The 27698-nt window shown below is 38.2% G+C and overlaps 1 protein-coding gene across 1 annotated transcript in view; it reads right to left on the minus strand.

Annotated features, from left to right (window-relative positions):
* Positions 1-2490: 2490 nt before the first annotated feature.
* Positions 2491-27698, minus strand: part of SEC23A (SEC23 homolog A, COPII coat complex component) — a 73173-nt gene continuing 47965 nt past the window's right edge. The window contains exons 14-20 of the mRNA XM_007986545.3: positions 26094-26247; positions 19870-19947; positions 16065-16226; positions 13686-13772; positions 11327-11482; positions 9634-9699; positions 2491-3901 (exon numbers count right to left, since the gene is read on the minus strand). Of these exons, the coding sequence (XP_007984736.1) occupies positions 3812-3901; positions 9634-9699; positions 11327-11482; positions 13686-13772; positions 16065-16226; positions 19870-19947; positions 26094-26247 (793 nt within the window). The 3' untranslated portion in view covers positions 2491-3811. The remainder of the gene's footprint in view (positions 3902-9633; positions 9700-11326; positions 11483-13685; positions 13773-16064; positions 16227-19869; positions 19948-26093; positions 26248-27698) is intronic.

The following is a 27698-nucleotide window of genomic DNA, read 5'->3' on the forward strand; positions in this document are numbered from 1 at the left end:
AGCAAATATTCTTTATCCATCCTACTGTATTAGTCTGTTTTCACACTGCTACAAAGAACTACCTGAGATTGTATAATCTATAGAGAAAAGAGGTTTAATTGACTTACAGTTCCACAGGTTTAACAGGAAGCATGACTGGGAAGCCTCAGGAAACTTGGTCATGGCAGAAGTCGAAGGGGAGGCAAGCACGTCTTACCACGACAGAGCAGGAGAGCGAGCGAGCAAAGGCGGAAGTGCCACACACTTTTAAACGATCAGATCTCACGAGAACTATTATGAGAACAGCAAGGGGAAAATCTGGCCCCGTGATCCAGTCACTTCCCACCAGGCCCCTCCTCCAATTTGACATGAGATTTGGGCAGGGACACAAACCCAAACCATATCATCCACGTTCTTTAAGAGTGCTGTGGTCTAAGCGTTTGGGTTCCCTCAAAGTTCCTATGTTGAAACCTAATCTCCAATATGACATTTAAGAGGTGGTGAAACGGGAAAAGTTCCCTTAACCCCCTGGTAGGGTGTACGATGAGGGTGTGGCTCGCTTCTTCAGTTCCCCAATGCTCAAACCTCTAGGCGGAGCATGCAGAAAGGCAGGCGTGGGGCTCCACCCCACAGCAGTGTTTAGGGGTGAATGTTCACAGCTGAAGCCCACTAGGCGTGTGTTACAGTACGCTCTTCCAGTTTAGGCGTCTGTAGGCGGCTTGTGTCAGGTCAATTAGACCACCTGCCTTATCGCAAGGACAGAGGGCTTTCTGTATCCCAGGGTTTCTTGCCTTGGTGTACCGGGAGAATCGGATCCCACGTGGGCTTGAATAATGAGTGCAAAGTTTTATTGAGTGAAAGTTCTCAGCAGATGGATGGGGAGCCAGAAGGGAGATGGAGTGGGAAGGTGGTTTTCCCCTGGAGTCAGGCAGGTCAGCAGCCCGGGCCCTCCCTCGGAGCCCCAGCCCAACTCTGTGTCCTTCCACTGGTTGGCCTGTCGGTGTCTACTGGAGTCTCCAGTTGTGCTTTTCTGCCGACCTGCGCCTCTCGACATCCTGCTGTTTTTGTGTTCTTCCGCCAGTGTGTTCCTCCTGATGTCCAGCCGCTTGTGTGTGCCCGCTAGGGTCTCTAGGTTGTTAAAAGCACAGGATGGGGGCATGGTGGGCCAGGGTGATCTTGGGAAGTGCAACATTTGGGCAGGAAAACAGAAATGCCTGTCTTCACCTAGGTCTGTGGGCACAGGCCTGGAGGTGAAGCCCTAGCCAAGGACCACCTCCTTCCCTTCCTAGTACTTCTCTGCCTCCCTCCCAGATCAGTGGGGCCTTTAGGAAGTGATTAGAGAATGAGGGGTACACCCTCATGAATGGGATTAGTGCTTTTACAAAAGGTGCCTGTGGAAGCTTGTTCATCTCTCTCCCTTCCACCATGTGAGGACACATAGAAGGTGCCATGTACAAAGCAGAGAGCTATCAACAGACACCAACTCTACTTGATTGTGGACTTCCCAGCCTCCAGAACTGTGAGAAATAAATTTCCATTGGTTGTAAAATACCCAGTCTAAGGTATTTTGTTCTGGCAGCCCAAATGAACTAAGACAGGGCTAAACATTCTTTTCAACAGTCTATGTAAATAGATAATTTAGAAATAGATAAATTATACACAAAAATGATCCCAGGTGATTGCTTTTAAATGGTAAACTAAAAGGGTATGATAATACATCTGTTCAATTTGTTCATCCTTATCCCTAAATTCAGCTGTAATTGATTTAGAAGTAGAGGACAGTTTAGGGCTAAGTACCAAGACAAGAAACAATGGCACAACACCATTCTTAAAGGACATAACTTAAGAGAACAGGCAAATTAAACAGGTGTCATCATTACAATGTCTTTCCTCAATTCAAAATATGTGAACTTGGCTGGGTGCAGTGGCTCACACCTGTAATCCTAGCACTTTGGGAGGCCGAGGCAGGTGGATCACTTGAGGTCAGGAGTTCAAGACCAGCCTGGCCAATATGGTGAAACCCTATCTCTACTGAAAATACAAAACTTAGCCAGGCGTGGTGACAGGCGCCTATAATCCCAGTTACTCGGGAAGCTGAGGCAGGAGAATAGCTTGAACCCAGAAGGTGGAGGTTGCAGTAAGCCGAGACTGTGCCACTGTACTCCAGCCTGGGCAATAGAGCAAGACTCTGTCTCAAACAACAACAAAAAAAAACTACATGAATTTCTATCTCCCTTTTTAAAAACACACTAGCCTTATGACAAAAATGAGTAACTACTGGGAGTGATAAAAAATACTCTAAGATTGATTGTGGTGATGTGATTACATAACTTCATGAAAATATTCAAAATTATTGAATTGTGTACTTTAAGTAGGTGAAGTGTATGATGTGTGAATTGTATTTTAAAGTTGTTATTTTTTAAAGGAGTAGCTTTTAAATCTAATGCTTTTAAATACTCTAATTTTACATTAGGCTTCTCAGGTTTTACTAGATTTCAAAATAGCCAGAAAAACAGTGAAAAGTATATTTTATTGGCATTTAGGCCTAGCACAGTTCAATTCAAATAAAATATAACAATGCAATTTATTTAAGCTAATTGAATATAACATATAAACAATTTTTTCTTAAGTTTCTGTTTTACCATCATATGATTGTGTTCATGCAAGTACAATCATTAAAACTGTCCTCCTAAGCATATATCATAGCACCACCTTTTATTTGCAGTACTTGATATGTAAATTTCATTGTCAAAACATATCTGGCTTTATCGATGTAAACATATTTGCTACAAGTAAACTTTAAAGGTAAAAGTGAATACCAATGAATAAATCAAAATAGAACTGAGCATCACATGATATAATTAAGCAAACATTATATAATACTGTTATCAATAAGAACCACAACTTAATAAATTTCACAAAAAGGAAGGAAAAACAAAAAGTAATGTGTAAACTGCCAAAGTAGTGTTAAAATACTGAAGGATATAATATAAAATTTACCTCAGAAAAACAAGGGAAAAACAACAAAACCATGCTGTGAAAACTAAATTTGGTTTAGTAGTTACAACAGTCATTTTACTGCAAAGGCTTACTAAAATGCACTCCAACAAAACTATTTATTTTCTATCTCCCTTTTTAAAAAAAACTGTTGTGTTTAGTCACATAGGTTGGATATTTTGTGGAAATTTCACATTTATTGTCAGCTGTGGGATTGTTACCCAAAAAAAACTTTCATCTCTAAACTATCTTTCCAAATAACCAAAAACATTATCATCATGAAAATTACCATTATAAAATCAAATAATTCCTAAACAAATCATAAAAATAAATCTGCCTTACCCTAGTAAGTACAGAAAAAGTGTATACATAAGTGCTGAAAATTACAGAAAAATATTCAATGAATAAGCAAAAATGTTCACATTTATCATTACTAATGTTTTTTAGCTTTCTGGCTAAAATTAAGGAACAAGTTTTTAAAAGGTGAGCAAGGAAATTCAGTGCCACTTTGGGTCTGTCTGCATTATACAAATAAATTACATCTGTAGTACAAGGCAGACTCTATTTTTATTAAACATAATTAAGTTATAAAGACCTCAAATTTCTAGAACCAGTTATAACACTGTGGTAAGCAAAATAAATTTGTTCTTATTGCTCTCATTATAATTCCAGCTTAATCTACAAATGTGAATATTTTCCCTATGTTGTCTCAAACCATACTAATACAAAAAATATAGAGCAATATCTGTTGGTTTCCACAGATAAATGGAAAAAGGAAAAAATGAAATTTGAATATTATTTCATCTTCTTAAGTGTCTTTAACATGTTTAGCACTTCAAGCAGCACTGGACACAGCAAGTTTCTTCAAGTGATCCATAAACACTTGTAAACTAACATCATCTGTAAGAATAGGTGCTCCAGACTCCTAGAGGAAAAAAAGTATTTGTTATGATTACAACATAGGGTGATACCATGGAATTTATATACAAATGTTTAAAATAGACAAGGAAATCCTTTGAAATAGAACAATGCCTATGCTCCTATTAAATAAAAAGAATCTAACTGGCCTCCGTCCCCGGTTCCTGGGAGGGAGACTCTACATCCTTAGAATTCCCGATAATAGGAGTGTCTTTATTCATAGGCTGATGGGATCACATATGAGTTTATGCTATGAGATGAGATGAATCAGGATGGCGGCTAGTCACCACAAAGACTAACAATGTAATTAGAGGCTTGGGGCTTTAAAAGAAAGCCTGACCTCCAGACCCTTTCTCCCTGGCATTTTAACAGAAATCCCAGCCGGAAGGAAGCAAACTCATAATATCATTTTTAAAATAAACTATGCTTCTCAACTTTTCAGGTCATTTTAATTGATTTCTGTAGGTTCCAAGTAATTAACAAGAGTTAGGGAAAATTCCTATTATCCATTTTAATAAAAACTGTGTTGACAGAATGATCTTGGTAACCCAATCCATTAACAATGAAATTTTACTTCAGCAAGAGAAGGTATTTCTAGAAGATTTTTTATCTGAATTTTATATTTTTCTTCTTATACTCAAGTTCTTATTAATTATAAATATTCAAAGTCTAAAACAGGGAAATTAAGTAATTTCAGCAAATTAATGGCAAATGTGAGACGAGAACTTACAGCTCCTGTGATTCTAGTCTGGCATAGCCACAAACATGCCATAACCTCTCCTGAATAAAGGGAAATCAATTTTATCGTGTTTATTCAAAAGAACTTGAAAGATCTGATAATGAAAGGAGGCAATCCCTTACTGGGATTAAGGGCATAGAGTCTGGAGCCAGAATGCCTAGGCTAAATTCTGGCTCTCCCACTTCCTACCCATATGACTGAAGAAGTTACTTAAACTATGTCTTAGTTTCCCCACGTGTAAAACAAGGATAATAACAGAACCTATCTTACACAGGTTGTTGTAATGATTAAATGAGTTAAATTCTAGAAAGCAAACAGAACAATACCTCGTACAGAAAGCAAACAGAACAATACCTCGTACACACAGTAGACATACAACACGTTTTAGCTATTTTTATTGGTCCTTCTGTTGAAAAATCTGCAACAATGAAATACTTTTCTTTATTCTATATGCATAGCTAACATAGAGAATTACAAGTCTCAAAACTGTAACCTAAACCAATACAACCTCATGGCTCTTAATTTTTTCTTTCTGTTACTATGCCTGATTTTTTCATTTTACAATGTTTTCCATCTCAAGTCACGCAATCTCAGAGCCATTTCTCCGAGTCAAGACAAAATATGTGGATTTCCTAATTTACATACCATAGAGCTCCTACTTGAAATTATAAATACCAATGCTCAATTCAATTTTATAAAAATTAGCAGTTAGCTGATCTCAACTTTTCAAAATGGATCCTTTTTCTATTCAAAATATATCCAAGATTAAGCAGAAAGGTACAAGCTTTACATTATTCAGTATACGAAGCACTACACTAACAGAGGCCTCTAGCACCGTCACAGAAGTGTTGCAGTGGCGCCCTCTTACGGCCGTTCATGGATAATACTTATCATAGGGTCCTTGATTTCTGACCCCCAAAAAATCCTGTGAGTTATTAGAGTCCATTAATTTTTAGTAAAATGCTTGTTTACTAAGTTATTTCCCTTAAATGCAATCAGCAAATTAGCTTAATGATTAAAAATTCAGAATCTGGAGTCAGACAGACCTTGGCTAAAATCTAGACCCTGCCACAGTTTAGCTACATGATCTTGCATAAAATACTTAATCTATATGAGTCTCAATTTCCTCTCATGAAATATAGGATTACTAGTATCCACCTTATAAAAGTTAATTAAATGACAGTACACTGAAAGCATAGTGACTAAAACGTAGTAGATTCAGTTTATTAGATATCATGATTATTAAAATGTTAACATCATTACTCATAAAAATCTTAAGAAAGACCTGAGCACTCTTATTTATGCCTGTAATGCCCCTACTTCCAGGCAGTAACAATTACACTTCATAGTTTAAAACAGGTTTCCTTTCCCATGTTAAATATAAGAAGTGACTTTTTTTTCCATTGATAACAGTGAAAACTAATAGCTAATATTTACTGAGTATTACTGTCCATTTCAAGCACCTTTTATTAAACTCTACAGACAAGGAAGTGAAAACAAAGAGAAGTCAAGTAACTTCCAGAGTCTGCATTTTCCATTACCAGCCTTCCACCCTTCCAAGATTAGTCTCCTTTACTTGTTATAACCTCCCCACCTTTTAGAACTTTTGGACCTTGGATTCAATTTATTTATTTATATTACAAAAACTCCTTAACTCCTAACCACCTCCATAGATTTCCAATATTCTAATCTCTGCTCTCTCCTGTCCAGATCTATTGTATTCAATATATGCTATGTTTAAGGTGCTATGGAAAATCAAAAATGAAAATGACAGCTATTGCCTCAAGTAATTAATAATCTAACAGGAGCAATGCCATAAGAAATGGAGGGGGGAAAAGGGATGACAGGACAGGGATATTACACAAATTCAATCATGCAATTGTAGGATGGTGCTATGGTTTGAATATCCGTCCCTTCTAAAACTCATTTTGAAAATCCCCAATGTGGCAGTATAAAGGCGGGGCCTTTACGAGGTGACTGGGTCAAAAGGCCCTCATGAAACAATTAAAATCTATTCATGGATTTTCTCAGGCACGGTGGCTCACAACTGTAATCCCAGCACTCTGGGAGGCCGAGGTGGGCAGATCACGAGGTCGGGAGATCGAGACCATACACAAAAAAATTAGCTGGTATGGTGGTGTGCACCTGTCGTCCCAGCTACTCAGGGGGCTGAGGCAGGAGAATCACTTGAACCCAGAAGGCGGAGGTTGCAGTGAGCCAAGATCGCGTCACTGCACTCCAGCCTGGCAACAGAGCAAGACTCCGTCTCAAAACACAAAACAAAACAAAACAAACAAATGAAAAACATTATGGAAGCATGCTCTAGAAATTTTTAGTAAATAAAATGGGCCCTCACCACTGCTGCAAAAGACTTCTATTAATCATCAGTTTATTTTTGTATTCTTTACAACTGTTTTTAATCTTTTCTAGTTTTTTTGGTCCTTAACTCCAGCCTTTTTCACTCCTAAATAATCTCATATTATTGAAAAGAAACAGGCAATTATCCAGTGTGAGTTTTCACTCCACCTAAAAACCTTTCTGTCTTCACCCTTCTTACCTTTTGCTTTTGCAGAAATAAGTGTCCTGCCTCCTTACCAATGCTTAACCTCCATATAGTGCTTATGATAATATTCTCTCCTGAGGATCTTAAATATCTGTTCTTTTGTGTCTTTCCTATACTGGCTCTTTATGCTTGGTCTCCAAATAAGTTCTGTGCCCTTACTGTAATAACAATCATCTGCCCATCCTACTGCTTATCCTCAGGTTAAATCTGCAAAAGAATCATTCATACTTTCAAACTCCGCTTCTTTGCCACCCACTAATTTCTTATAAATTTGTCTTCTTACTCAACTACCATACTAAAGCCACTTACAGAAGGCCACAAATAACCTATCCATCAAATCCAAGCACCTTTTCTCACTCTGTATCCCCCTTCAACTGTCTGCGGCATGTCTCTTTGTTACCTCCTTCTTCTTCCTTCTATAGAGTCACCTTTTATGACACACTACTTTTCATTCTGCCTCTCTGATAATTCACTAGACACTCCTACTACTTGTACTCCCCTGAAGTTTTGTCTCATCTCTCCTTTACCTCTTTACTCTCTCTTTAGACAAGCATTTACTGTGATGACTTTAAGTATCACCTTTCTCATCCTTGCCCTGAACATCAAACCCAAATTGCCAACAGCCTACTCAACATGGCCATAATCAATATAGTCATCTTATTGTGCTCAATAAGGCCTTCCAGATAGTACCTCAAACTCAGTGTCTAAACCAAACAATTACTCTCCACTCTCTCATTTATTGACACATGTTCTCCTGGTCACTCAGGCTCAAAACCCCAAAATACCCTGTTTCCCCTCACCTATTTTTTAAAAATTCAAGACTACATTAAAGTTGAGAGAGAAGTACAATAAACACCCACATAGCATACCTAAATCCTAAATTAACTGTTAACATTTTGCCACATATGCTTTATGTTTCTACATTACTTTTCCTTTTTTCTTCTTTTTGTTGAATAACTTCTGGAAATTGAAGCCATCATGACATTTTATCCCTAAATACTTCAATATGTATCTCCTAAGATCAAGAAGAATCTCCCACATAACCACACCATTATCACTCAAGAAATTTAGTAATTCTGTACTAGTTATCTGATATATGATCTATATTCAAATCTCACAAATCATCCCAATTATATTCTTTATAGCTATTCTCTCTCTCTAATCCAGGATCCAATCAGAATTCAGATTTTGTGCATAGTTGCCATGCCCTGGAATAATTACTTTCCTGCAACTTCTAATCAAGTCCTATTGAGTCTACTTTTGAAATATCTCCCAAATCTATTCCTTTCACCATCTTGTCTTTATTCCCTCTCACTTGGATTATTTTCATAAATACACTTTCAATCTACAGATTGCTTCCATTTAATCTTAAGATTCAACTATACTATCTAAGACTCAAATCTGCCCCTCTGTCCACCTTCAATGACTCTCCATTACTTACCAAATAAATATTCAACTTCTCACTCCTCAACCTGACATTCAAGATCCTCCACAATTTAGTTGTACAACACATTTCCATTTTATGTTCTTCTAGTCAGCTCTACATGTAGCCTTTTATCTTAGCCCATACTATTCTCTACCTAGATTTCCCTTCCTCATGCAATTTCCAATTACCAAAATAACCACTCTTTAAATGAAAGGTTTCTTTTTTCTGAGCTCTTTTCTGATTACATACCCTCTTCCTGCTACCACCATGTGACCTCCTTCCATCTTCCTCTTCTAAACTTTTAATACTTGATAGCTTTCTAAGGACAAATATCCCATTCTGCCTTGTCATTTACTTAGTTATGTATCTTATCTCTAATATTAGACTACAAGCTCTTCAAAGGCATGGTTAATAACTGCACCCTAAAGAGCCAATACAAAGTCCTAAACATACTGGACACTCAATAAATGTTGATATATTATACCAAGAGGTTAATACTTTTTTTTTTTAAGAGATGGAGTCTTGCTATGTTGCCCAGGTTGGTCTCAAACTCCTGGCCTCAAGTGATCCTCCTGCCTCAGAATCTCGAGCAGCTGGGATTGCAGGCATAAGCCACCACACCCAGCAGGACTTTTACCAAATTAAACTATACCAATAATGATTTGCAGGGTTCCTGCCCCTCCTGCTCAACTATGATTCCTGGCCTCTCTTGGCTTATTGTGGGCTTTTGTGGTTCACAACCTAGCATTAAACTTGAGTCACCACTTCCTGTCTTATACACTTTACTGCTTTCTGTCTCAAGGGTATAGTGCTAAACTTGGAGTCCATTTGATAGGATCACTTTTTTTCTATGGTGTCACCAAATATTAATTGTGTTTTCTACTCTCATTTTTACATTACTTTTCCAACAGAAATCATTACTAAATACACAGGAAAAAAAAATGTAGCCTTCACTAAAATAACAATAAATACACAAAGACATAATTTCCAAGACCTGCTATTTAAACTTACCTGCCCCCAGGCATACATATTATTATGAGTCTGTGAAGGGTTGACTTTTGAAAGGAGGAAACGGGCCTTAAAAGCAAAGAAGAAATAACATTATCCACAGAAAATTTCAGTCAATATCAGCTGAATAATTACATCATGCAAAATCAATTTTATTTAGTACGTGTTGGTAAAATTAATTTTATTAAATTAATTTTTTAAATATTAAACTTTGAAATGTATAGGTCACTATGTGTTACAAATAAACAATAAATGCACCTCTTCTCTCCAAATCATACATCCAAAATAACAAATACATTGTTGAATCCAAAACTCAGCATATAAAAATTATGTGTGCAACAATTATGACAAAGTTAGTGTGAAATTACGAAATACTCGGTCAGAAGTTCAAAATCCCAAAAAAATGATAAAAATAAAAGCCATAAAAATCTGTGTGTTCTTTTAAAATAATGACCCTTACACTTTCTTAAACCACAGGTGATTCTATGAGACAAGTGATCCAACATTTCATCCTTCTACCCACTATGGCTTATCATCATGAAAATAATAACCAGAGTAAAAGACGAAAATGGTAATACACATAGTGAGATGTCAATGAAAGAACCAGTAAGATTTTTAATTCATAATGGAAGCACACAGACAGAAACATCTTTTGAAGTTTAGTATCATACAAAATCTTTTTTCTACTCTCTAAGGAATCAGTTTAGCCTAACAGTGAAGAGCACCGGCCCTGGAGTACTGGACTCAAATCCCACTCCTGCATTTACTGTGTTTCCTTGGCCATAAGTAACCTAGATCTCAGTTTTATTATCTGTTAAATGAAAATAACACTAGAATTCTTATGAGGATCAAATGAGATAAGGCATGCAGAAGTACTTTGCAAATTCTCAATAAGAAATAACTCATGTAAATACAGTAAAACTAATAACAATTATCATTTCTGAGTAATAGTTATTGATATTTGCTACCTATTTTATAATACCATACTAGGCATTAGGGAATACAAAGCATAGTCCCTGCCTTCAAAGAGCAAGTAAAACAAATGAATAACAACTTACAATTAATTTGTTACAACTCTTTTAAGAATTACAAAAGAGAAGTAAGAAGTATTTTATGAGAGTATGTTAAGAAACCTAACTTAGCCTTCTGAAGGTCTCAAAGCAACTGTGTATGTATGTACATGTATCTAATGTATATGTATCCTCATAATCCTAAAAACCACAAAACCTTTTCATAATACCACAGTGTTTTCCTATTACATAAAATTTTATTTTCTAGAAAACTGGAATAATGGAATGAAGATAATGAAAAAATGTAAGTTACCACAAGTGTCATATTCATAGACTTTAAGAGTAAATAAACAGCTTTAAGAAAAGTATATTATTTTCCAAGCTGCTCACATCTTCTTGTTCAACCAAAGCTAGTATATCACTACAATGCCATCCTGGCCCTGTTCAGGAAGCTAGGCTAGAGACAGGAGATGATGGAAACTGCCAAGTTTAGGCAACTAGTTAATAATCTTACTGCTTTGCTCTCAAAAGCTAATGCAAAAAGTAAGCACTAATACCTTCCCCTCCTATCTCCTTACCTTTCTGTCCGCTTTATGAAGCAATCTATTAAAATCAGAAGGCAAGGAGGTACACCTCACTGCAAACCTAACAACAAACAAACACACAAACAAATTAACACTACTTACCTGGCTGCCTCCATGTTCAGTGTCAATGTATCTTGGCATCGGAAATCTGGAGTGAAGAATTTCCTGTGCATCATCCACTGGGGCTTGCAAAAGGTGGCGGAAATTTTCATATTCAGGCATGTCCTGGTATCCTGACTTCCGCCACTGTGCTATGGTCTAATTTTAAAACAATTAAACAAATTACTTTAAATTTCTTGCCCATCCAAAAATCTTGAGGTTTTTCCAAAGACAGTAATCTTTAGAAACTAAGAAAATTATAGACCATTATTCCATTTACCTCAATTTTTTTAAAGTTAAAAACATTAATTTCAGTAGAGAAAATATTCTTAATAAATATAAAATTAGAATATTTCTTCTCCTTTAAAAGTAAAATGAGGCCGGGCGTGGTGGCTCAAGCCTGTAATCCCAGCACTTTGGGAGGCCGAGGCGGGTGGATCACGAGGTCAGGAGATCGAGACCATCCTGGCTAACATGGTGAAACCCCGTCTCTACTAAAAATACAAAAAACTAGCCGGACGTGGTGGCGGGCGCCTGTAGTCCCAGCTACTCGGAGGCTGAGGCAGGAGAATGGCGTAAACACGGGAGGCGGAGCTTGCAGTGAACCGAGATCGCGCCAATGCACTCCAGCCTGGGTGACACAGCGAGACTCCGTCTCAAAAAAAAAAAAAAAAAGTAAAATGAAAGAATACTTAGATAAGTCAGAAAATTGTTAAAACATTATGCTTACCAAATGAATGTTAGTTAAAAGCTATCTACCTAAGCTTATGATGCATGAAAGCAATTTAATCAATCCATTTATTAAGGTAAGTAGCTCGAAAAACCATGTAACTAAATCATCTAAAATCTTATGCCTGGTTTATTTTCTAAGTTAGCTGAATCAGTCAACACATTCTTCTATAGCTTTATACCTCTGTATAAAACAATCATCTGCATTTCTGATTTTTCCTTTAACAAGCTACTTGAAAAAGTAAAAATCACCATAAAACAAACAAAAAGCAAAAAAAAAAAAAAAACTCTGTCAGTATTACAGGTTTTTTTATTTTTTAACAGAGGCAATGAAGTTAAAACAGGTATTATTCTTAACAAGTAAAGGGCATTAGAAACTGGTATCAACTAAAAATAATTTACAATAATAATAATAATTAAATCTTTTAAAAGTCCTGGGTAGGTCAGGCGTGATGGCTCACACCTGTAATCCCAGTACTTCGGGAGGCTGAGGCGGGCGGAACACCTGAGGTCAGGAGTTCAAGACCAGCCTGGCCAACATGGTGAAAACCTGTCTCTACTAAAAGTGCAAAAATTATCTGGGCGTGGTGGCGTGCGCCTGTAGTCCCAGCTACCCAGGAAGCTGAGGCAGGAGAATCACTGGAACCCAGGAGGAAGAGGCTGCAGTGAGTCAAGATAGCGCCACTGCACTCCAGCCTGGGTGAAAGAGCAAGACTCAGTCTCAAAAAAAAAAAAAAAAAGTCCTGGGTAGTACTATTTAAAAGAATATTTTGAGCAATGTCTTTATTTTTACAGTACAAATCTTTTTAAAAAATTTTTTTGTAGAGAGGGGGTCTCACTATGATGCCCAGGTTAGTCCTGAACTCCTGGGCTCAAGTAATCCTCCTGCCTTGGCCTCCCAAAGGGCTGGAATTAGAGGCATTTGCGCCACGGCGCAAATCTAAAATCATTTACAATTAAAGCAACTGAAAAAATTAATCTACAGAAGTTACTAAAATACTAGACTATAAGTTTGAGAGCAGATCTGTGAAAAAAGAACATCTATATCTTCCAAAGCATCCAAAGGAAGCACTTAACAATTGGCTGAATGAATAACTGAAGGAATGAATCAAGGTCTGCTAAATACCTGGATTAAAGCTTAATAGCTACTAAAATCTTCTGCTCTCTGTAATCATTTACCATTCCGATTAAGTGAAGTTACAAATTTTAATTCATGTATGCTTTGAGTTTTCAAGATCATGTAGAACACCTAATAATAACTTATAACGATTGCATAACATAAAAGGAAAGCCTGCCCACTGACGAAGACTGACCTTTCCCCTCTTAATGTTTTCAGGTAAAAGCCAAAAGTGCCCTTTGTCTATGTACAGTCAGTGTTCTTACTTTCACAACACTATGCTTTGTGCAAAATCCAATCGTGTGTGGATGAATGAATAAAATAATCACATGTGGGTAAACCGCAATTGAAGCCTAAAACCTTACAGTAGGCAGAACAATATTTTATATATACTTCATAAAAATAGAAATCAAAGTTTATCATAGATGAAACACTAGCCATACAATAAGAGGGAAGAAAACTTTTCTAAGTAAAAAGACTTTACATGCATAGCTTTAAACGCTATTGAAATCTTACCTCACCATGATAAATCAAAATCTGGAAGAATGTGTCCATGAGAAGAATACGATCTGCAAGAATGCTACTGCTATCAAGAAGAACCGGCTAACATAAAGAAAACAATGAGAAATGAGGAAAAAGGAAAAATAAACTACTTAACAGTATAAAATAGATGTTTCCAGGTTATTTTCCAAGTTTCCTTTTTCTTTTTTTTTTTTTTCTTTTGTAGACAGGGTCTTACTCTGTCACCTAGGCTGGTGTGCAGTGGCATGATCTCAGCTCACTGCAGCCTCAAACTCCCAGGCTCCAGCAATCCTCCCACCTCAGACCCCCAAGTAGCTGGGACTACAGGTGTGTAACACCACATTCAGCTAACTTTTTCATTTTTTTTGTAGAGACAGGGTCTCACTGTGCTTCCTAGGCTGGTCTCAAATTCCTGGACTCAAGTGATCCTCCTGCCTCAGCCTCCCAAAGGCTGAGATTATAAGCTCACCACTAAATTTGAAATTTAGGCCACTACACATGGCCTAAATTTCAAATTTATATTTTATTACTTAACATCTCTTGCTATTATGAATTCTTACAGTGTACTTTAATTTTTTAAGGAATCTCTTTAATCTGAGGTAAAAAACAATTTAAAAATAGAGTAAAGTCAAGAAGAATTCAAGGATAACTCCTAAGCCTAATGGGGAAAGGCCTGGGATAGAGCAAATTTGGAGCACATGAGAAAATAGTTCTGCTTATGAAATGAAAGGGAGTAGTCTGAACTGATGACGTAAATTTAGGTCTCACATGCACAAAGATGGTAATTAAAGCAATGGGATTAGACTACATCACTGAGAGATAAGGAAGACAGGGAAAGCCAGAAGATTGATCCCTTAAGCATGTCAACACTTAGAAGTCTGAAAGGGAAAAGCTAGGAAAAGACAGAAGGAACGGTGAGCGAGTAAGAGGAAAACCAGGAAGGTATAGTAGGTGTCACAGAAGCCTAGGGCAAAAGGTTTTCAAGGACTGAGTACTAGTGAGGACTAGGTAAATACTGTGGAGAGCTCTGGTGAGATGTAGGACATTGGTGGTCTTTAAAAGAGCCATTTCAATATAATGTTAGGAATAAAAGTCTTACTTATATAGGTTGAGAAGACAATGTGAGGTGAGAAAGTATAAACAACAAATAACTTTTTTGAGTTCAACTCTCACCAGGAGCAGAGAAATGGGGTGGTAGTTATAGAAAGCATGGGTCATGGTGGGCGGGTTTTGTCCGTTTTTTGTAAACATGAGTGTTGTTATGGTTTCTATGTTATTTAATAAGAATGATCCAGATGGACAGAAAGTAATGATATAGGACAGAAAGAAGATAACTCCAGAAGCAAACCCCTAAGAAAATGAAGCTGATAGGATTCATGGATTAAATGAAAAGGTTGAAATTTAATGGGAGCAGGCACTAGGGATAGTGGGATTCCAATTTTCTTCTAAACACTATTCTACATTTTTCAGATGTCTACAATGTATGTGTATTACTCAGAAGAAAAAAACAGTTATTTCTAAAACATTCCTGATTCAAAGAATATGAGGCCAAAATACATACAGCCAAACCAACATATTAAAAGTATATATTTTCCTAGAAAAACAGAAACTATTTGACAAATTACAAAAAAATTATTGTAACGAAATGAAACATTTTGCCCACTATTTTATAAAACCGTGAATAATAGTATCATGAGGGATCATTAATCAATAGATATTTTAAATATTCTCTTTATATTGACCTTACTAAAGTACTTTCAAATACAGTAACTACATACTTTCAAGTAGTAAAACAGATCATTTTAACTATAGAATGGAAAAATCGGTCATTTGGTAACAGTTTAAAATAAGTGGAACAGTTTGCTAAGAAGGTTAAATGGATAACTTTATCAATCTTCTAAGCATATGTCTTTATAGTCAACTATTTTTTATGTTCTCAAAAAAACGAAAATGAGATTAAAACAAGAGACTTTGTTTAGACAGAATGTCATAACTGTCATAGACACTAAATTCTGGAATAAGCTACAGTCTACAGAATCATAATCACTTCTGGACATTGTTAAAGACACAAAGAATAATCATATGCTTTGGAGGATTTGATCAACCAAATGGCTGGACAAAATGATCTAAAAGTCTCTTCTATCTCATTTAAAAAAAAAGAATTTTTAACAATCTTCTAATACAGCCTACGTGGTATCTAGCATATAGTAAACATTCATAAATATTTTAAGTGAATATATAAATAGGTTGAGATGTCCATTCATTTAAATTCTTATATTTAGTAACTACATCTATTTTTTTAGTTGTTTTCACTTTTTTTAATGCCACACAGTGCAATAACAAGACCAATTTATTTTTTTCTGTCCCTCTTACCTCTGGTGGTCCACTAAAAGAATATGCATACAGGATAGGCTGAATCATAATTAGAGACTGGGTCAGATCCTGACGCATAAAATGGTGACGATAATATGAACTCTCATCAGGACTATTGTTAAAAACTTGCAGGAAAGAAGATCTTCTTAAATGAAACATAAACTGTAAGATAAACATGTGAGATAGTTGTTACTGATTTTAATATTACAACAGGTGTTTACTATTACATTTGATTACAAACTATTAACAACATAACAAAACATGTTATTACAAGAATTTATATCCCTCAGAAAGGAATCCTATTCACGAAATTTATCAGTAGCCTAAAAATAAAATTCTGGCCGGGCGCAGTGGCTCATGCCTGTAATCCCAGCACTTTAGGAGGCCAAGGCAGGTGGATCACCTGAGGTTGGGAGTTCGAGACCAGCCTGACCAACATAGAGCAACCCCATCTCTCCTAAAAATACAAAACATTAGCCGGGCGTCGTGACGCATGCCTGTAATCCCAGGTACTCAAGAGGCTGAGGCAGGAGAACTGCTTGAACCCAGGAGGTGGAGGTTGCAGTGAGCCGAGATTGCGCCATTGCACTCCAGCCTAGGCAACATGAGCAAAACTCCATCTCAAAAATAAATAAATAAATAAATAAATAAATAAATAAATAAATAAATAAAATTCTACAAGAAAAAAATTAAAGAAAGAAAAAAAAAATTTAAGTTAAAGTAAGAAAAGGATGGCTGGGCATGGTGGCTGACACCTGTAATCCCAACACTCTGGGATGGCTTGAGGCCCAGGAGTTGGAGACCAGTTTAGGCAGCATAACAAGACCTTGTCTGTATTTAAAAAAAAAAAAAAAGACAAAAACCCCTTGCTCAAATCTAAGTTATTCAGAGGCTGGTGCCAAGTAGTAAACCATGACCATTCTTTGTTTTTAATCCTCCCCCCCGACCATATCTTTGGGCTTTTTCATTACTACTCATTACCAACACCAAAAGATTCTAAGAAGATATAAAAATAAACTACAAATTTTCTACTTTTTATATGGCTGATATGATTTGACTGCGTCCCCACCCAAATCTCACCTTGAATTGTCAATTCAAGTTTACTTGTCAAGGCAGGGCCAGGTGGAAAGAACTGAATCATGTCGGGGGGCAGTTTCCCCCATACTGTACTCATGGTAGTAAGTCTCATGAGATCTGATGGTTTTATAAATGGGAGTTCCCCTGCACATGCTCTCTTGCCTGCTGCATTGTTAAGATGTGTCTTGCTTCCCCTTAGCTTTCCGCCATGACTGTGAGTCCTCCCCAGCCATGTGGAACTGTGAGTCAATTAAACCTCTTGGCAAGGCGTGGTGGCTCACGCTTGTAATCCTAGCACTCTGGGAGACTGAGGCAGGTGGATCACCTGAGGTTGGCAGTTCAAGACCAGCCTGGCCAACATGGTGAAACCCCATCTCTACTAAAATTACAAAAAAAGATTAGCCAGATGTGGTGGCACGCGCCTGTAACCCAGCTACTCGGGAGACTGAGGCACAAGAATTGCTTGAACTAGGGAGGCAGAGGCTGCAGTGAGCTGAGATGGCGTCACTGCACTCCAGCCTGGGTGACAGAGTGAGACTCTGTCTCAAAAATAAATAAATAAATAAACAAACCTCTTTCCTTTATAAATTACCCAGTCCCAGGTATGTCTATTAGCAGCATGAGAACTAATACAATGACTTAAAAATTGTACTGGGAAGGGTCTACACTGATATAACACACACACACACACACACACTCACACACACACACACACCCCCATATAATTTCTTAATATTTAACGTTTTCCCTATACCTAAGAAACATTCTCCAGATTTTGTTTCACTGCTTCTTTCTCCTTTCACTTTCTTCCCTCCACCTACTCCTCACATGAAAGAAATCAAAGAGTCTGAGTTAGACCTGAATAATGGATAGCTACATTGGGTCTTTGATAAAACTGATTAAGATCAGCCAGAAAGTATTCCCACTTGTCTTTAGACACTTCTCTTAAATTCCTCCAACCCTCAGGTCCCAAGTGCCTATATGTTGCTCCTGTCTGGGACTCATTCAACAGTTTTCTCCCAACATGTCACTCACTGAAATTCTCATTCCTATTCTGTTTTCAGGATCTACAATTCATTGAGAGGCTCTTGCATCCCTTACTACTTCAGTCATTCCTGTTTACTCACAGAAATGACTAACTGGCAAATGTTAGGTAATATTTTGGGGATGAAGACTTCCCTTAAATTTGGTCTATGCCATCTTTTAGAAGACTATCAGACTTTGAAAACCCAAGACAAAAGGTATTCCAGGGTCCCCTGCTTCCTATTTCCAGGAAAGGGAGAAAGATGGAAATGTCCAGATCTCACTGAAGATCCAAAAGGCCAACAAGAAGGCTTGAGGCAGGGACAGAAGAGAAAGAAAGGAAAGTGTGGAGATACTTAGTCAAGTACTTAGGCTAATGTCCTCAATCATTTTCCTATTAGTTTCTGCTACAAAAATGACAAAACAAAGAATTTTACATGCCTTAAGACAAGTAGACCTTGCCTTTTCCTGATTCTCCAAAATCTTGCCAGAGGTTTTAGGGAAGTCTCCCCTCTATAAGCATGGAGTTTCTGGGTTATAGATTAATCAACAATAAAGGATCCTCAAAACAAAAAAACAAAAAACAGAGCAGCTCTGAAAAAGAAAGCTGATGCTTTAAACAAAGTTCTCATGGGCAAAAATATGAATTTCCACATCTCAATATTAATCATCCTTCCAAGTTAAGCTAAAAGGCCACCTCCTCCTTCAAAAGATATATAAAATCATCCATTTAGAAGGATTCCTTTAAGTTTCCTTTAAATTCTGTATATCTCTCATAGCATTTCTCAGTTTCTGTTCTGTGCTGTTTATGTGTATTTCACATCTCGCCCTTTAGACTAAAAGCTCCTTGTAAGAGGGATCCATCTCAGTCACCTGTATCCTCCTAAAGTTCCTTGCACATAGTACTGTGAACACAGAGACTTAAAAATATCTATCAAATCAACAGGAGGATGGAGGGATAGATTCCACTGCTCCAGGTGGAAAACATTCTGTAAGGTAAATCAAATTAGTTTCTTTTCTATTTATCTAGTCTGGCCCCATAAAATTGTTCTCAGGTGTGATACTATACTGCAAGACTAGCTAACTGGTAAAATAACCTCAGAGGAAGTCCTTCTGGTACCACTCTAATTAGGTCCCCTTATGTCAAATGGAAAACTAACCAGCCTGACACCTAATTCTGTCCACTGCAGGGTTCCAGTGTAAGTCTCTATTCACCACAAATAAATGACTATTTGCAAGGCCAATATAAAAATACTATATACTTTTCACCAACTACTCACAGCACAATATTAATTTCTTAGCTATCCCAAACTTATCTAACGAAAAGAATAACCCAATAAAATAGGTACTATAAAAAGAGCAATAAAAAAGGAAAAATGAGGCTCAATGCTACTGGCCACACAAGAAAAGAATATGGGTCTGGCTGGGTGTGGCAATCTTAGCACTCTGGGAGGCCAAGACAGAAGGACTCCTTGAGGCTAAGAGTTCAAGACCAGGCTGAGCAACATAGCAGGAAACCATCCCTACCAAAAAAAATACACACCTGTAGTCCTGGCTACTCAGGAGGCTGACTAAGCCCTGGAGTTCCAGGTTACAGTGAGCTATGATGGAGCCACTACACTTCAGCTTGGGTGACACAGTGAGAGCCTGTCTCTAAAAAAAAAAAAAAAGAAAAGAAAAGAATACGAATCTTTTACCTACTTACCTGTGGATAAAGGGAGAAAGTTTCTGAAAATCTGAAGGAACTTGGGTCATCTTTATGATATTCTCCAAATTTCTGACACTAAATAAAATAAAATGTGTTAGTAATTTATTTCCTGGAATAAAAGCTAACACTGTTGCCTATAAATATTCTATTTACAAGCAGTTACCAATCATCAGGAAACAGATACTTGATAAAGGATAAAATTACAGTATTACTTATAGACTTACCAAGAGACAAAACCAAAGAAAAAACATTAAATTTCAGAAACAAATACCACATTGCCCCAATGTAATTAATAACTCACCTTAAAATATTTGGATATTTTTTAACTAAGTATCTCTCACAACAAATAAAGAGCTCTTAGATAACAACAACAAAGCTCAACATGTGCCCTGAAACACCAAAAAGGCTGGCACAGTGACTGACGCCTGTAATTCCAGCACTTTGGGAAGCCAAGGCAGGAGGACCGTTTGTGCCTAGGAGTTCGAGACCAGCCTGAACAAAATAGCAAGACCTCCATCTCTATTAAAAAAAAAAAAAAAAAAAAAAAATTTGGCAAGGCGCAGTGGCTCACACCTGTAATCCCAGCACTTTGGGTGGCCGAGGCAGGAGGATCACAAGGTCAGGAGTTCAAGACCAGCCTGGCCAACATGGTGAAACCCTGTCTCTACTAAAAATACAAAAATAAGCCAGGCATAGTGGTGCACGGCTGTAATCCCAGCTACTTGGGAGGCTGGGGCAAGAGAATTGCTTGAATCCGGGAGGCAGAGGTTGCAGTGAGCCAAGATCGCGCCACTGGACTCCAGCCTGGGTGGCAGAGCAAGATTCTATCTTAAAAAAAAAAAAAAGTTTTGAGCCGGGTGTAGTGACTCATGCCTATAATCTGAGCACTTTGGGAGGCCAACGCAGGAGGATCACTTGAGCCCAGGAGTTTGAGACCATCTTGGGCAACACAGTGAGATCCTGTCTCTACAAAAAATTTTAAAAATTAGCCAGGCATGGTTGCACGTGACTATAGTCCCAGCTACTCGAGAGGCTGTGGCAGAAGGACTGCTTGAGCCTAGGCGGTTGAGGCTACTCTGTAAGCCATGATCGTGCCAATGCAAGCTAGCCTGGGAGACAGAGCAAGATCCTGTCTCAAAAAAGAAAAAAATAGTTTTTTTGAACACCTGTAAAATGCTCTAGTATCAACTACTTCAGCCATGAGGAGCAGTCCTTATTTACAACCCAACCAAAACACTGATACCAATGGGAAACAGACTGAAGCATAAAGAAGGTATATCCAAGACCCACTATTTGAGTTATTCAGAAGTAATAAAACTGGGCAGATAAAACAACAGTAATATGATTTTCTTGAGGAAAATAACATCCCTTACAAAAAGGCTAATTCCTTCTCTAATACAGTAATTATTTATGCATAAAGGCAGTCACATAAAAGGACCCTAGAGGTCAATGCCTAACCTCTATAAGAAAATGGTCATGACAAAAGTGGTATCTGTAAAAACAGCAAAACTAAAGTGCTTCATCCCATTGGTGCAGCAAGAGAAAACCTGGCTTGCAGGGAAAGTCTCAATAGTCTTAAGACAGAAGATTTCCTGAGCCAAGTCTGATGAGATGAAATGTTTACCCATGATGGCTAGCAATGCAGCTAAAGGGAGAATACAATTAGTGGTTGATGGGTAAACCCAAGGTTTCAAAGATTAATCAGCCATTAATTTTAAGTAGTGAAATAGAAAAGGCCAGGAGTCAAAAAGGAAGCCAGGAGCAGTGGCACAGGCCTGTAGTTCCTGCTCCTCGGGAGGCTGAGGTGGGAGGATCACTTGAGCCCAGGAGTTCAAGTCCAGCCTGGGTAAGTAATATGGCAAGACCCCATCTCAAAAGAAGGAAAGAAAGGAAAAAAGAAAAAAGAAAAGAAAAGAAAAGAAAGAGATGAACAGATCCCCGAAGTTAAATGCACAATGGATCTGAACAAGAGACTGAGAAGAGAGGCAGTAAATCATGTGTGGATACCAATATCTTATGTGATAAATGACTTAGGTGATAATGCACTTTAGTTTCAGTAGCTATTCTAGGAGACTCATTTTCTTGTATTGATAACTTCACTGCTGAATTTTTAGCTATTACAACAGCAGCAACACAAATAGAGAAAAAGTAAATACTGTTTAGGTATTAAAACTTTTATAAGTTTTTTCCTAATAAAAAATCTAGGAAATCATACTAACAAATTTATTTGCCTCAATTTAGCATAGTAATATAAGTGTTTTCTTTTCCTTGATGACTTACTAGAGTAACTTCAATTAAAAAGAAACATCATTTTTTGTGTACTGTTTTGGAGACAGTGTGCATTAGAGAGCCAAATTGGTGCTGGCACCATATCTGTTTTGGACATCTTTAACATGACAGATAAACCCTTGCTTCCTTCAGTCATTATCATAAAATGGGGTCACAAGATTCATCTGGTCTGTAGCCCTAACTGCCCTGCTGCTGTTGTAAATGCTGCAAAATGTAGAATGTGTAAATTAGAAGTAAAGTACGTTGTGAGGTTTACGTAATTTTGTACTTTTTGCAGTGGTCTCATTTAATTAATTACTAGGCCCCTCTGTTTTACATTAGTGTTTATGTTTTACAAACATGTCAAACAGTGTGGCAATTTTTGAAACTGAGGTGTGAGACAAAGTCATGGAATCAACCTAAATGCCCACCAATAGATTTGATAAAGAAAATGTGGTACATATACACCACAAAATACTCTGCAGACATAACAAGGAACAAGATTAGTTGGGCATGGTGGTTCATACCTGTAATCCCAGCACTTGGGAGGCCAAGACAGGCAGATCACTCAAGGCCAGGAGTTCAAGATCAGTCTGGCCAACATGGTGAAACCCTGTCTCTACTAAAAATACAAAAAAAAAACACCTGGGTGTGGTGGCGCACACCTGTTATCCCAGCTACTTGGGAAGCTGAGGCAGGAGGACTGCTTGAACCTGGAGGAGGAGGTTGCAGTGAGCCGAGATCGTCCCACTGCACTCCCACCTGGGTGACAGGGCAAGACTACGTCTCAAAAAAAAAAAAAAAAAATGGAACCAGATCACGTCCTTTGCAGGGACACAGATGTTGGAAGCCATTATCCTCAGCAAACTAACACAGGAATAGAAAAGCAAACACATGCTCTCACTTACAAGTGGGAGCGGACTAATGAGAACACATGGACACATGAGGGGCAACAACACACACTGGGCACCTGTGGGGAGTGAGGGGAGGGAGAGCATTGGGAAGAATAGCTAATAGATGCTGGCTTATAATACCTGGGTGATGGGATATCTATGCAGTAAACCACCATGGCACACATTTACCTATATAAAAAACCTGCACATCCTGCACATGTATGCCTGAACTTAAAAGTTGAAAAAAAAAAAAAATCTTGAAGTTGAGGTGTGAGATAAAAGATATAAAAGAAAACAATTCTAGACATAAATCTCCAGAGAATCCTGATAATTCTGAAGAATTACAATCATCTGAGTCATTTCAGTGTACTCATGCAACAAGGGAAATACACAAAAAATCCACCTTTACAAGAAAATCAGTGGGTTTTACAGGGGACAGTAATCCAAGTTGTACTATTCAATTTTGTGTCATATGTGACAACCTACAAATTCAGCAATGCCTCTGGCAAAATGGAAAAAGCCCTTTACTACAAATCACAGCCATTTGACAAGCAAAAGGTGATGACTACACCAAGCAGCTTTTAGAATCTCTAAACAATAAAGCATTTGTTGAGACAAAGTCACAATTAGTGAAAAAAACTAAGGAAGCAAGCTATTTCAGAGCACAACTTATTATCTAGAAAAGGAAAAGTCACACAGTTGTTGAGAAAAGAATATTGCCAATATGTAAAATCATAGTAAGTGAACATGCTAGGACAAGATGCTGTCTGAGGCCAGATGCAGTGGCTCATGCCTGTAATCCCAGCACTTTGGGAGGCCGAGGCAGGTGGACCACCTGAGGTCAGGAGTTCAAGACCAGCCTAGCCAACATGGTGAAACCCATCTCTACTAAAAATACAAAAAATTAGCCAGTATGGTGGTGTGCGCCTGTAATCCCAGCAGCTCCAGAGGCTGAGGAAGGAGAATTGCATGAACCTGGGAGGCAGAGGTGGCAGTGAGCCAAGGTTGCACCATTGCACTCCATCCTAGACAACAGCAGCCAAACTCCGTCTCAAAAAAAAAAGATGTAGTCTGAGAAATTGAAAAGGTCCCATTTAAACAAGTACAATAAGTCAAAGCACTGATGACATGTCACATGATGCTGGAGACATCTGTGTATAATAAGCTGAAAAAAACAGATTCTCTACAGATTGACAAGTTAACAGGTTTCACTGATGTCATGTCAGATTTCTAAATAACAGTGTAATTCAAGGAAAATTTCTGCTACAAAGAGAAACTTTTCTGCTGTCCTAAATAAGCAAGGGTCAAAATATATTTAGTGTTATATCTATCTGGAAACAAAAGATTCACCTTGAAGGAACTGTGTTGGCATTTGTGCTAATAGTGTCCCATCAATAGTGGACCCTGTGAGAGATTTAATCTCTCTTGTTTTTAAGGTAATATTGTCATAAAGCTGCTTTTTTCAAAGAGGTTCTAGTATAAAAAAACTCTTGGAGGTGAAATGAAAAAAGTTATGAATGATGCTACAAAAACAGCTAGCTTCTTAAAACAAGTCTAGTTCACTCAAGAATTTTTAAAATTACATGAAAACCTACACCAACAACACAAAAAACACCAGACACAGAAATTCGATAGCTTAGCAAATAGAGTTCTCAACAGGGTATTTAAGCTAAAGAGTGCATAAAGAAGTACCTTCAAACAATTAATAAGCCAGAGGTTGCTGACTAAAAATGGAGCATTAAGAACTGGGCTTAGCTGGGTGTGGTGGCTCATGCTCGTAAAATCCCAACACTCTGGGAGACCAAGGTGGTAGGGGTGCTTGAGCATAGCAGTTTGAGATTACCTTGAGCAAAATAGTGAGACCCAGTCTCTACAAAATTTTTTTTTTAATTAGCCAGGTATGGTGATGGTGGCTCACACCTGTAATCCCAACACTTTGGGAGAAAGAGATGGGAGAGTCACTTAAACCCAGGAGTTCAAGACCTCTCTTAGGCAACATAAGGAGACTCCATCTCTACAAAAAATTTCTAAATTTGCCAGGTGTGGTGGTGTGTGTCTGCAGTCCCAGCTACTCAGGAGGCTGAGGTGGGAGGACCACTGGAGCAGGAGAGGTCAAGGCTATGGTGAGCCATGATCATCTCAATGAACTCCAGCCTGCATGACAAAGTGAGACCCTGTCTCAGGAAAAAAAAAAAGGAAAGAAACTAAGCTTAATAAAGTACTCTATGTCATAATGCAAGTACAGTAATGGTGTTCCGGCATGTTAAAAACCCAAGTAAATAAACGCTACTAACAACTTTATTAGCCTGCATGTTGGTAATCTAGAACCAGATAATACAGACTTGTCTATATTTTGCATGTTAATAAGTATAATTTTTCTACCCTGTTTCATTTCTTTTTTGACACAGGGTCTCACTCTGTTGTCCAGGCTGGAATGCAGCAGCACGATCACAGCTCACTGCAGCCTCAAACCTCCTGGGCTCAAGTGATCCTCCCACCTCAGTCTCTGGAGTAGGTGGGACTACAGGCACACAGCACCACGCCTGGCTGATTTTTTTGTATTTTTTGTAGAGACGGCGGTTTCGCCATGTTGCCCAGGCTGATCTTGAACTCCTAATCCAAAGTGCTGGGATTACTGCCATTAGCCACCATTCCTGGCCTAATTTCTTTTAAAAGATGCATATGTAACAGTTCCATTAAAATGAAAGTAAAAAACTAAAGTCACAGCAATGAAGAAATATGTTAAAAAGCAATAAAAATTGTTACAATAATATAGAATTAAATTTGGAACTAACCGCATTCCAGCCAATAAGAATAGAAAAATAATAGGTTACTAAATTGTCACTCTTAAATTTTAAGGAAAAAAGGCAATCTAGTTTACTGGAAGAGATTACTGAATTCTACTATTCATTACTGTGCTACTGTCTCAGTAATTTGAATAAGAGTTTCTCATACAGTATTTCAGATACACTGTTAAGTACTTTGAAAGAGATTATGCAACAAACATTTACTATAAATGAAAGCATACAAATTTAGAGAAGAACAGTGTTTACTTCTTACCAGTCGAATGAGCTGTCTGTCCAGCCACCTAAGCACATCTGGACCTTCTTCTGTTTCTGCTCTATATATTGCTAGTCGGGCCATAAGAATGGCAGCTGCCTCCTGGTCAAAAGATGCAGCAATGTTTTGGATTTGAGTTTGAGCATCTGCCCAGCTAAAGACAATAAGAAAGCATAGAAATTCTGCTGAATTATTATATCCACAATGTCATAGTTGGCTACCATACAAATTTAAATTTAAAAGATAAAAGATACAGAAACTACTTCAATATTTCTTTTTTTTTTTTTGAGACAGAATCTCGCTCTGTCACCCAGGCTGTAGTGCAACGGTGCGATCTTGGCTCACTGCAACAACCGCCTACATCCGCCTATTGGGGTCAAGCAATTCTCCTCCTTCAACTTCCCAAGTAGCTGGGATTACAGCGCCTGCCACCAATTCCAGTTAACTTTTTGTATTTTTAGTGAGGCAGGAAATTAAACAAATAAAAATAAAATTTGGCCGGGCGCGGTGGCTCAAGCCTGTAATCCCAGCACTTTGGGAGGCTAAGACGGGTGGATCACAAGGTCAGATCGAGACCATCCTGGCTAACACAGTGAAACCCCGTCTCTACTAAAAAATACAAAAAACTAGCCAGGCGAGGTGGCGGCGCCGTAGCTGAGGCAGGAGAATGGCGTGAACCCGGGAGGCGGAGCTTGCAGTGAGCTGAGATCCGGCCACTGCACTCCATCCCGGGCGACAGAGCCAGACTCCGTCTCAAAAAAAGAAAAAAAAAAAAGAAAAATAAAATTAAAAAGAGAAGAAAACAAGCTTTAGGTGTTAGGCTAACTCATCCCAAAGGCAGTAACAGGCAAAGCCCAGACCCAGGCAAAGTATTGACAACATTATCCAAGAAGCCAGGGCTCAAAGGAATGTGCTCTGGAGACTCTCCCAGCACTCCCTCAAATACAGGGAGAAGAGAAACAAATCTTCCTCTCTCTTATGATATGAGTAAACCTATGAGTTTACAGATTCCTGTTTTCTATAACTAGCAACTTCAAGTAGTCTGTTTTATCTGAGCAACACAGCAAAGGTCACGAGACATGCCTGAGTGGGCCTGGATTGCAACCATCTAGGCGTCACAGCAAAGGTTATGAGATAAGCCCGTGCAAGGCTCTCAAGCAAAGCTAGATAACATCCATCCAGGCTACATAGCAAGAGTCACTCATAAGCCTGCGTTATGAACCTGTCACAGTTTAATTAACTGCCTTTGTTCTGCCTCTGTACATGAGCTTTCACGCCACTACGCTTCACGCCACTTGTTTCAAACTAGTCAACCCCCTTTCAAAAGTATGTATATAAGCCAATCCCTGCCTTTGCTTGGAGCCCAGTCTTCGGATGTTAATCCACTGGGTCTAAGTGCACTCAATAAAATCCTCCTGTTCTACCTACTGGTCTCTCCAGTCTCCTGATTCCCACGATATTAGTAGAGAGGGGGTTTCACCATGTTCATCAGTTTAGTCTTGAGCTCCTGACCTCAAGTGATCCGCCTACCAAGGCCTCCCAAAGTGCTGGAATAACAGGCGTGAGCCACCACACCCAGCCTAGTTTGATATTTCAAAATTCTAA

This window comes from Chlorocebus sabaeus, chromosome 24, assembly GCF_047675955.1.
Source record: "Chlorocebus sabaeus isolate Y175 chromosome 24, mChlSab1.0.hap1, whole genome shotgun sequence".
NCBI classification, from domain to species: Eukaryota; Metazoa; Chordata; class Mammalia; order Primates; family Cercopithecidae; genus Chlorocebus; species Chlorocebus sabaeus.